The sequence below is a fragment of the Trichosporon asahii genome (genome assembly GCF_000293215.1).
Source record: "Trichosporon asahii var. asahii CBS 2479 unplaced genomic scaffold scaffold00008, whole genome shotgun sequence".
Taxonomy (NCBI): Eukaryota; Fungi; Basidiomycota; class Tremellomycetes; order Trichosporonales; family Trichosporonaceae; genus Trichosporon; species Trichosporon asahii.
Genome location: NW_014040916.1, coordinates 126912 through 138137, shown reverse-complemented (window position 1 = coordinate 138137; position 11226 = coordinate 126912). Strand labels below are relative to the sequence as shown.

At 60.1% G+C, this 11226-nt stretch overlaps 2 protein-coding genes across 2 annotated transcripts; one reads left to right on the top strand and one right to left on the bottom strand.

Moving 5' to 3' along the window:
* Positions 1–231: 231 nt before the first annotated feature.
* On the top strand, positions 232–7484 carry A1Q1_06667 (mitotic spindle assembly -related protein; the record flags this gene model as incomplete). Its single annotated transcript, XM_014327716.1, has 10 exons — positions 232–300; positions 378–487; positions 527–622; positions 662–754; positions 932–1682; positions 1762–3015; positions 3057–3576; positions 3614–6418; positions 6457–6558; positions 6604–7484. 10 exons carry the CDS (start codon positions 232–234, stop codon positions 7482–7484), a joined length of 6681 nt encoding a protein of 2226 aa, XP_014183191.1.
* Positions 7485–7824: 340 nt separating this feature from the next.
* On the bottom strand, positions 7825–10389 carry A1Q1_06666 (uncharacterized protein; the record flags this gene model as incomplete). Its single annotated transcript, XM_014327715.1, has 2 exons — positions 7825–10132; positions 10175–10389. The coding sequence occupies 2 exons, from the start codon at positions 10387–10389 to the stop codon at positions 7825–7827; spliced, it is 2523 nt and encodes an 840-aa protein (XP_014183190.1).
* Between the last annotated feature and the right edge of the window lie 837 nt (positions 10390–11226).

The following is an 11226-nucleotide window of genomic DNA, read 5'->3' as shown; positions in this document are numbered from 1 at the left end:
TTTCTCTTTCAACGCCACCGCGCCGTCCGACGCGCTATGGCCTAGTACTACTCTACTCACTATCTGTCCGACACTGTCCCCGCAATCGCCTCGACGATACCACAGTAACCGCATTAGAACCACAACAAACAATCCCCATCTCACCAACCGACCGAGCCCGACAGCCCTCCGGCCTCCGCGTCGCTCGACCACCTTCCTCCAACCGCCGTCCCACCGACAACCCGATTCACAATGGACGGCGAACCACCTCAGGAGGAGGACTTCTCGACCATCCCCCTCGTCGAGCGAAGCACGCACAAGGTGGGTGCGGGGCACAAACAATGCCGATCGCTCTCTCGCCTGAGCACGAGACCTCGGGCTTTGACTGACACGAGCAGAACTGGAAGGCTCGACTGTCGGCGTACAACGATGTGATCTCTCAGTCCGCCAAGACGGCGTCGGACACTGACCCGTTCTTTCGGCCATACCTCAACGACCCAGGACTCCTGTGAGCTCCCCTTGGGAGGCGTGTGCTGACTCGTCTCAGGAAAAAGTGGTGTCTGGACTCGAATGCCGTGGCCCAGGAGAAGGGTATCGAGGCTGTCTTGGCTATTGTGACGAATAGCGGTGAGACGAGCGCCAAGTGAGTGTTGTATCGCTCACAGGATGCTGACAGCTGCAGGTTGCGGCCAGAGATCGTCCCCGCCATCGTCGAGAAGGCCCTTGGAAACTCGCGAGCCGGCACGAAGAAGAAGGGAACGGAGCTCTGCGCTATGTTCGTGGAAGTCGAGAACACGGGCGAGGGCGTCGTGGTAAGTCACTCGGGCCGAATCACCGGCTGACATGCAGGAAAACGTTCTCGTTGGATTGGGTGCCAAGCTGCCGAAAGCTGTCGCAGGTGCCGTCGCATGCCTGAAGGAGCTTGTCGAGTGAGTGACATCATGATGTACAGATCTAACTCCAGATCTTTCGGCGTCCAAGCTCTGGGAAATGTCAAACCGCTTCTCAAGGCCCTCCCCAAGGTGTTCGCTCACTCTGACAAGAATGTGCGAGCAGAGGGCACCGGACTAGCGACAGCTCTCTATACGTATCTCGGACCCGCTCTCATGCCCGCTCTGGCCGACATCAAGCCTGTGCAGATGACCGACCTGCAGAAGTCATTCGAGACATTAGACGGAAGCGGAAAGGGCGCAGGTTCTGGAAAGCCCCAGCGATGGACGCGGAAGGCGCAGCGGGATCGGGAAGAGGCAGTGGGCGGGGACGACGACGGTGGAGATGCTGGCGGTGAAGAGGAGCCAGCCGTTATCGACCCGATGTCGCTTCTCGACCCCGTCAACGTCCTCGACCTGTTCCCCGGCAATCTGATGGAGCTCATCGCCTCCTCAAAGTGGAAAGAGCGTCTCGAAGGTTTCGAGGAGTGCAACAAAGTGCTTGCGCAGCCGCAGAACGGCCGCATCTCCGATTCCAACATTGGTGCATACGGGCCGCTCGTACAAACAATAGGAACCAAGATTCAGAAGGACGCCAACGTTAATGTTGTGATGGAAGCGGCCAAGCTTTTGGAGGGTCTGGCTCGAGGTCTCGGCAAATCCTTCGGGCAGTTCCGCAGCTCTGTCATGACCGGATGCCTGGAGCGACTGAAGGAGCGTAAGGCCAACGTTGTTGAAGCGATTGGCAAGGCTCTCGATGCCGTGTTCTTGACTGTAAGCTGGTTACAACTGGTCTAGCTGACTCCAGACCACTCTCTCAGACATCGTCGAAGACGTGCTCACGGCCCTAAAGTCGAAGAACCCGCAGGTCAAAGCAGGCACTCTGGGCTTCCTTCACCGAAGTCTGAAAGTGACTACGGAGGCTCCAGGAAAGGACCACATTAAGCCCATGGCGGAGGCGCTCGTCGGTCTCCTTACTGACTCTGCGGAGCCGGTCCGTTCAGCCGCTGCGGAGTGTCTGGGTACGATGATGAAGATTCTGGGAGAGCGCGCGTTCAACCCCTACGTCGAGAACATTCCGGAGATCCAGATGACCAAGATCAAGGAGGCGTTTGCGACCGCCGAAATCAAGTATCGACCAGGAGGGGCTAAGAAAGCCGCGCCTGCCGCTCGCGCACCTGCTGCTAAGCCCGTTGCAAAGGCGCCTGCCGTTGTCAAGAAGCCTCCAGCCGCCAAACCACCATCACCGACGAAACCCGCCAACGATGATGAACTCTTACAGGACTTTGCGGCCCCGCCTAAGAAAGCGATGCCCGCACGATTCGCAAACCGATTAGGCAAGAAGCCGACACCAGCCGCGTCTGAAGAGTCTTCACCGGCGCCCGAGTCGCCCAAGAAGGTGAAGCCGGTTGAGGACCAGTTGCTCGATGAGTTCCCCGACCCCCCAAAACGCGCTATGCCCGCCAAGTTCGCCAGCCGCTTCGGCAAGAAGCCCGCTGCTGCTGCTTCGGACGACGCCCGGTCAAGCGCTACTCCATCACCGACAAAGGCTCCCGCAGCTCGAGCACCTGCGGCCAAGCCGGCTCCGAAGGCCGCGCCTGCTGCCGGTCCATCGAAGCCTGCACCGGCTGGCAAGCCTGGAGCGGCGAAAGCTCTGACGAGCTCACCATCGGAACCCGTCAAGTACCGGTATTCTTCAGACGACGCTATGGCCAAGGCTGAGGAGCTCATTCCAGCCTCCTACCACACCAAGCTCGCCGACAGCGCGTGGAAGGTCCGATTGGAGGGCGCCGATGAGATGGTGACCTGGGTCAGCGAGGGTGGCGGTGAGGAGGTCGAGAGCGAAATCATGATGCGGTTCCTCAGCAAGATTCCGGGGTGGGGAGAGAAGAACTTCCAAGTATCCGGCAAGATCTTCCAGGTCATTCAGCTCATGGCGGAGAAGAGTGCGAGTTTCGGGAAGCCCGCGGCTTCGCTAGTGATTGGACCGTTGACGGACAAGCTAGGCGACCTGAAGCTGAAGAAGCCCGCTGGAGAGGCACTCATCGCTATTGCTGAGAAGACGTCACTGGCCTTCCTCCTTGCTCAATGTGAGTCGCGTCCTGAAGTGCACTGCTAACTCCAGCGTATGAGCCAATGACCAAGCAGAAGGCGCCCAAGGCCCAGGCCGATGCTCTCGCGTGGATTAAGCAGCAGGTTATCGACTTTGGTGCTGCAGGAATCCCGCTCCGCGAGCTGATCGCATTCATCAAGAATGCTCTCGGAAGCCCCAACGCTCTGGTGCGATCAAACGCGACGGCCCTCTTGGTGCAGGTGAAGATCTTCGTTGGCGCAGACATCTCCGGTTTCATCGAAGACCTGAACCCGACACTTCTTGCCACCATCAACAAGGAGTTCGATAAGGTCGACGGACAGACGCCGCCGGAGCCAACGCGCCAGCAGGCCGACCTCAAGGAGGTTGCGGGCGGCAAGGGCAAGGGCGGCAAGGGCGGTGCTGCGGACGCCCTCGATGATCTCATCCCTCGAGTGGAACTTGACAAGCTCGTCAACCAGACCACCGTCCTGAAGGACTTCAAGAGTGACGCCTGGAAGACGCGCAAGGAGGCCTTTGAGTCCCTCAACGCTCTCCTTGACGTCAAGTCTAACCAGAGGCTGAAACCAACGATGGGTGAGTAAACAAGGTACCTCTGATAACTAACGTCCAGGCGAGATCGCGACTGTGCTGAAGAAGGCAATGGCGGATACAAACCTCTCGGTCAAGATGCTTGCGCTTGGTATCATCACCAAGATCGCGACCGGAATGGGACAACCCATCGAGAAGTACTGCCGTGTTCTAGTACCGGCGGTTGCGAGCGTGTGCGCCGACCAGAAGGCGACTACCCGAACAGCTGCTATCAACACGCTGTCGGCCATCGCTGATGCCATCGGCTCCCTGGACCCAATGTATTCCGGAATCGGCGCGTCGCTCGAGAGCGTCAACCCTGCCCTGCGCTCGAGCGTGCTTGGCTGGGTTGCTAGCCGACTTGCAGACGACCCGCCAGGACCTTCGGCTGACCTCTCGCCCCTTGCTGGTCCTGTAGTCACATGTCTCGAGGATCGCAACGGTGATGTGCGCAAGGCCGCGAGCGCGATGCTGCCGTTCGTTGTCGGCAATGTCGGCTACGACGCCTGCATTGACAAGACGACCAACCTCAAGCCCGCTTCCAAGGCTACCATTGTTCCCATGATCCAGGCCGCGGCCGCGAATGCCCCATCATCGTCGTCTGCTGCCGCCCCTCCGCCAACGCCTGCCAAGGCTGCTCCCGCGGCGGTGGCTACGCCGGCCAGGAGCTTAAAGGCTCCTACGGCCAAGGTCACTGCTGCCACGCCGCGCGCCTCTGTACCGAGGCCTTCCGGTATCGCGCCACCTGGCCGTTCTCTTGCAATGAAGGCACTCGGATCAGCATCCAGCCACCGACCGCCATCGGCAACTGGAGAGCGGCCACTGGGTATCCCGAAGTCTCGCATGATGGCTCCCCGTCCGACATCCTCTGCCTCGTCTCGACCAGCTGTCGCTTCACCGACTGGACGGACATTGCCGTTTGTGACCAGCTCCCCTGACGCCAAGGCGAACCGGTTGAAGCGCGATGCCGCTCGCTGGATGCTGGAGGCTGGAGCTCGCAGCGACACGCTCGAGTACCTTGCACACCAGATGGAGCCGCACACCTCCGCTGACATCTTCACGCTGCTATTCAGCAAGGACCACCGTGCAGAGGAGGATTTCATGACTGGACTTGCTGTCATTGCCGAGTTCTATGACCCCGAAACTGCCGGCGAGTTCGGCCTGCCGGACAGCGAGCTCGACGCCATCCAGCTGGCTAACAATGACCTCGCACTGAAATACGCCGCCATTCGACTCATGACCAACCACACGCAAGTGAACAACCGGTCACTGGAAGTCATTTCTAATGTTCTCGATTACCTCACTCGTTCAGGGGAGCGCCTGACAGAGGTCGAGGTGCGCCTCTTCGTCCCCGCCTTGGTTATGAAGCTCGGCGACCCGAAGTTTGTGCCAAAGCTCACGCCGATCTTTGATGGTCTGGACAAGATCATCCCTGCGTCCCAGGTGGTTCAGCTCCTGGTTCAGTACGGTCTCGAGGAGAAAGGCGCCGGCAAGACGCAGAAGAATGAGAGTCTCGCGCTCATCGAGAAGGCCTTCAAGCGACGAGGATCGGTGCTTCGCAAGGACGAACGCGGCTTCTACGAGGCCATCGCCAAATGCATCGCCGACCCTGGAACGCGACCAAATGCACTCAACCTCATGGCCCTTCTTCAATTACAGGGCGAGTCTCGCAACCTGCAGGCCGTTGTTGCGGGCATGCCGACATCTGCGAAGGACATGCTCGCCAACCGCCGCAATGCTCTGTCCGCGTCGAAGGGTGCTAGTGGTATCCCTCGTCCTGGTGAGGCTCCGGCCTCCCCCCGCCCAGGGTCTCGAGCCAGCTCCAACGCCTCCTACGGCACGCCGGCGTCGTCTGCTCGTATCTCCCGCGAACTGTCTTCATCCACGTCAGCCCGCCCTCAGCCGAGAGGAATCCCGACGCCGGCGGCTTCGAGGTTGCCGACGACCACGCCCGCCCGTGGCCAGCCGCGCGGCATTCCAGCTCCCTCGGGCATCCCCGGTTCCATCAAGCGACCGGCTGCGCGCTCGTTGGCTAATGACTTCAACGGAGCTGCAGCTCCCTCTCGCGCCATGCAGCCTCTTGGCCGCGCTGCTGCTCCACCGCCGGAGCCCGAGCTTAGCGAGGCTGCCATGCTCATCGACGCCATCTACACGGAGGATGTCGAGGAGGCGGCTGAGGCGCTCAAGGCGACCGCCGCTGTTCTCGATGAGGACGAGGAGATCTTCATCCCGGAGGCCCGCAATCTCATCAACGGCCTCTGCTTCCAGCTGAACAACTTGCCGAAGGACCCTGCAGCGCTTCTCGAGCCTCGCAGCCTGCGAAGGATGAAGCATTTGATGCGCACGATCCATATCACCTTCAGCAAGGCTCGTCTGGTGAAGAAGGTCAAGCTTGAGGGTCTCGAAACGATGTTCGCGGGCATCAGGCAGCAGTACGCCTCAATCGAGGTCTGGAGCGAAGCCCGCGGTGACGACAATCAGAGCGCGAACGACCTGCGCGACTACATGAGCATGGTGCTCAGCAGCATGATCTCCACGCCGAGTCGCGAGGCGGTATACACGATTCTCTTTGAGGGTCTCGTCGAGCTCTGCAAGGACATGACGCCCAACCCCGACCCCAAGATGGGATCCGAGATTGGTGTCATCCTGCAGTGCACGTACAAGCGTGTCCGTTCGATCGACGCCGACTTGCGAAACGAGCGCATCCGCGCCGGAACGCTGCTGGCGATCATTGAGAGCCTGCTGCAGGTCATTCCGCCCGTGCAGTGGCGCAGGCGCCCCAAGTATGGCCTGCCGCACGGCGACCTTCCCCTGCGTGTAATTAAAACCCTGCTCCAGCGTGTGATTGGTGAGTTGCATGGCCACGGAAACATCAACTGATCCCAGTTTACACCAAGGAGATTGGAGTCGGCATCTACGACTTGCTGCAAGAGCAGTTCGGTGCCGAGGCTGACATGACGACTGTGTACAGCTACATCTTCCGCATCTGTGAGTTAACGTGATAGGCCTCTGAATTAACATCAGCCTCCGCAGATGATGCAGCCGCTGCGAATGCCGCCGCGCAGAATGCGGCTCAAGCACCCATGCAGCCCCCGGCGGCGCCCGCCCCTGTTGTCGCTCCGACGCCAGTGGCTGCCCCCGCGCCGATTGCTGAGCCGGTGCCCTCGCGGGCCGACCAGTTCTCCCGACAGGAGAGTGAGGACCGCGTCGAGGCTCTCGAACGCAACGACCACGTCGAGCGCATGGAGCGCATGGCCGAGCGGATGGACCGACCGCCGTCGCTGTCTCACTCGCGCCGCCGTTCGGGCATTGACCGGCCGCTGAGCATCGCGAGCTCGGCAGCGTCCCGCATGTCCATGGGACCGGACGGCATGCCGAAGTCTCCCCCTCCTGCGCGCGACGTACCCGAGGCCGAGCGTCTCGTGCGGCGCCTGACGGACACGCGCGACAACGAGCAGCGCCTGAACGAGCTGCACGCCTTCATGAAGCTGTCGCCTGAAAACGAGGCCGAGGTCCGGGCCGCGATCGCGTCGACGTTGAACCCCGCCGCACAGACGTTTGTGTGGCGTGCGCTGGATCGCCGTAACGCGGTAGACCAGCCGGTGCAGCCTCTGTCGCCGCCTTCGCGCTCGCCCGTGCGCGAGCTCGCCTCTCCGCCCCTGTCCGCCACGACGTCGCGGCAATCGCTCTCGGGCTCAATCAGCTCGCGCCCCTCCTCGATGGCGCCTGATGAGCAGATGGAGAAGCTCAAGGCCGTGTTCGCGCGCGGGTCCCGCGTCTCGCTCGGTGGCGCGCGCACGAGCTCCAGCCCCAACATGAACAGGCCCCTCAGCGAGATCGACTCCCAGCAGGTCAGTCCCGAGCGCTCCCTCCACTCCTCGGCCGACAGGCCCAAGAGCGAGATCTCGGGCTAGAGTAGAGTGTGGTAGATGAAACTGTGTAATAACGTGTAATGAATGAATGCATCGGAAGTGGCTTGGTCGTGCGTGCTTTGGGTGGTGGTTGCACTTCGCGGGCGGGAGTGAGAAGTGGCGGATGGGCATGATTTCGAGAATTTCTGATTTCTTGGGCAGAAGTTTGCAAATGGGCCTATCGGTCGTTGTCCAATGCCCGTTGCATGCTCATTATTTCACTATCTTTATTCAGGTATCACTACTGTCACTCTTGTCCGTGCTGTCTTGTCTCGTTGCCAGGCAACTGTCGAGTCTCTTCACTCTGCCCTCCTTCTAAGCGAGTCCGGGCGCGCCCGTCAGGTTAGTCCAGCGTCTGGAGGATTTCCTTCAGAAACTGGTCCGAAGACGGATTGTCCTCGTCCCAAGCAGAAGCCTGGGTGTCAGAGGCAGAGTCTACACAGTCGCACTGGCTCGTAGGTGTCGCTGAAGCACTGGCAGGCTCGGTTGGGTTGGCAGTATCGGTCACAGTGACCGGATTGGCGGTGGGCTGGGAGGCCGGCGAAGAGTCGTTGGCGCCAGCGTTGGACGAGTCAGGCAAGTTAGACGAGGGGCCAACATTCATCATCTGCCCGTCATCCTCCGCCTCCATCTCAGGCTGAGGTACGATGGGCAAGCTAGACGTCCAGTTCATACTCGGCCAAAGCGCGGGAGACGAGAAACGTGCCAACCTCTCGTTCGTCGCGAGCACATTCTTGCGGAGGCAGCGACGACACGTCTCCCCGATTATAACACACTTGCGGCACTGAGACTTGGGGACCGAGACGGAGCTCAGGATGAGCACGGCGCAGCGGTGAGCGCCTAGATGCCAGGCGGCCGACTGCGGGGCGATTGGGGGCTGCGAGGGACAGAGCTTGGCGGCGTCAATGAAGAAGCGGCGGGGAAGCGGCTTGGGGAGGGCTGCAGGCCAGAACATGTCGATTTCGTCAGGTGTGAGGCGGTGATCGAAGAGAGTCGTGTCGAAGGTTACGGCAAGGGTGGCAGAGGTCTGGTCGGGCGCGGTGTTGAGTTGAGAGTTGGAAGGCGGGGGAGGCGCGGGCTGAGGCGGCGTCGATGCGGCAGGTGCTGGCTGAGCATTCTGCGTGGTGTGTGAGACCGAGGAAGGCTGGGTCGTACTGGCGAGCTGGGATGTAGCTTTGAAAGGGGACTTGGAGGAAGCCGACGTGACATTCCACACGTCAAAAGGGGGGGCACGAATGACCGATACGGGCTTGGCGGGCCTGATGGGATGAGTCACACGGCGGTTTGGGACGGCATCGAGGACTTTCTTGACCATGTGCGTCTTGTCCTGACCGACAGGCTGAATCTTTGGGCCGCCTGATCCGAAGAGCGCCTGATTCAGTGCAAGGGATTCAGATGGCTGAGTGGTCGAGAACAACAGGCGTGAGTTCGAGGGCCTAGGACAGACATCCTGAGTGACGATAGGCGGGAATGAAGTCGTCGCTGTGTTGAAAGGGCCGTTGGTGAACGAGGGTCCGGGGGTTGCGAGGCTGGTTCCGGTCGCCGCACTACCATTGCCCTTTTGAGTTGCCTCGTTGCCATCACTGATGACAGTGTCATCAGTGAAAGTAAGAGCGACGGCCTGGGGAGCCGCGGTAGCAGCCCTGAAGCGACCAAGAGTGCTTCTGAGAGTACCCTTGAATGCCTTGAGAAGCGTTGAAGCTGCGGGGCGGAGTGACGGCGCTGAGGAGTGTGGCCCGAGAGGGGTAGGCTCCAGTCCGCTCATCTTCTCTACATCCTCCACTAGTTCTGAAGGAGAGTCTGCATCAACGCCCATCGAGGAGGATGTGAGGGAGCTCTTGAAGGGGACGCAAACGCGCTCGGTATTGGTCTTTGGCCGCGAGGGGATGCCGAGTGGGAAGTTCCTGTCTGCCAAAGGGCCAGTGCTGGGCTTTGCGCGGGAGTGGGTACGTGTCGATGAGGGTGTGCCGGTTGAACAGGACTCGACGACGGGCGACAAAGCAGGGTCTGAACGAGGGCACGATGAGCTCTCGAGACAAACTTGGGAGGAGGTGTCGAAGCTTGTGGTAACCGGGAGGGGCGAAAGCCCCTCAGTAGTCTCAATTTTGCCGCTTGCTGCACGAGTGGTGCCGGCCCAGACAGCTGGAACGTTGGAGGGCTCTTGACCGTCGATGTTGGGAGCCGCGCGTTCAATAATCAGCTCCGCTACGCCATCCCTGTTCGTCTCCTCTTGCTTGCTGTTGCCACCACCCGCGGGCGCTACCGTACTCGCACGCACGGTGCGATCAGAGAAGTCCGAATCGGTGGCCACGTCCTCCTCCGACGGGTCCCGTTCTCCCCCGTCGCCGTCCTCAGAGTCACCAGCACCGCCACACCGTGAAGATCCTGCTTCGAGGGAGTAGGCGACGCCGTTCCGCTCCTGCAGAGCCTTCCTCTTCGCCTGCCGCTTCGCTCTTTTCGAGGTTAAGCTTGCCCTCAGTTCTTCCCCTCTGAGTCGCTCCGTCTGGTGGCGCTGTTGCTCGCGCCTTTCCCGGCGACTGATGGTAGATGAGGGCGGCGTAGCCGCTGAGCCCAAGACAGGCAGAGACTGGGATGGTGCAGGCCGGCCCTGGGAGGGCTTTGTAATCGAGAGCACAGGCAGCTTTCCGTCACTGTGTGGCGCTGGCAGTGAGCATTCAACGCCTTTATCTCACTCACTGTTCTCGGGGGAAATAGCGTGCACTGCAGGGGTTGAGGGTGCAGGCGGAGACTCAGAGCTGGAGTGTCCGTCCTCGATGAGCTCCGGCAGACACGCTGGACTCGAGTCGTCGCTGAGCCGCCCGCGCTTCGCAGACGCAGATGGCTGTCCCCTCTGAACAATGCCGGGGCCGGCCACCCTCTTCTTGAATCGTCGAATCCTGGACGGCATGAAAGATTCTCAGTAGAGAATGAAGGCGGGGAAGTGTGAGAAAGACGGAGAGTCCCCATTGTGACGACACTTATGTACGCGGCTGGGAAGCGTGTGCGTCGCAGGCCTCGCACCCCCCTCGCCACTCCTCGCGCAGCTGCACACATGCACCGGAAGCTGGCCGGGATCTCGGGGAGATCGCTCTGTTCGCACTTGCCTAGTCCCATGGTCAGGCCAAGTAAGCTAGCTCTCGGTCCGCTCTAGACTTGAAAGCCTTGAAGGCGATAGGTCCAGGACAGCTCTTCTCCTCCTCTTGATGGCGAAGCTGCTAGCTTTCGACAACGTCGTTTCTCCTATCATTCCTACCGCGGGCTTTATAAGCGCAAGCGCATTGTTGCAGTCTCCAGTGCTCACCTGGTGAGGCCATAACACGCTCTGCAAGTCTTCACCATCTTTCCTTCTGCTACTGCAGGCTTTCAAGGACTTTCCCTTTCTCAGGAGCGATTGTCGCATTGCCTTCCTTCGGAACCAATGTCCTCCAGGCTCATTTAAGCGCCACAAGTCAGCACTACAGTTGGCTTCTATCTAGACATCAAAGTTGGCATGCTGCACTCTAGGAAAGTAAGGATGCTTATTAGCCTAAGCATGTCCTCCCCTTCCCCGTTCAAGCAACACCTTCAGCGCCCCATGCAAGCTTCTGCGCCTTCAGCGTCCTTCATTTACAACTTGCAATACAAACATACTTAAGTCACGTGCTCTGATTGTGATGATGAGGTTAATTGTTATTTGATAACAATTTTATTACGTGTGTAGCACCACCCGTCGATCGCCACTCAAGATTTCTGAGTGGAGGTCGTG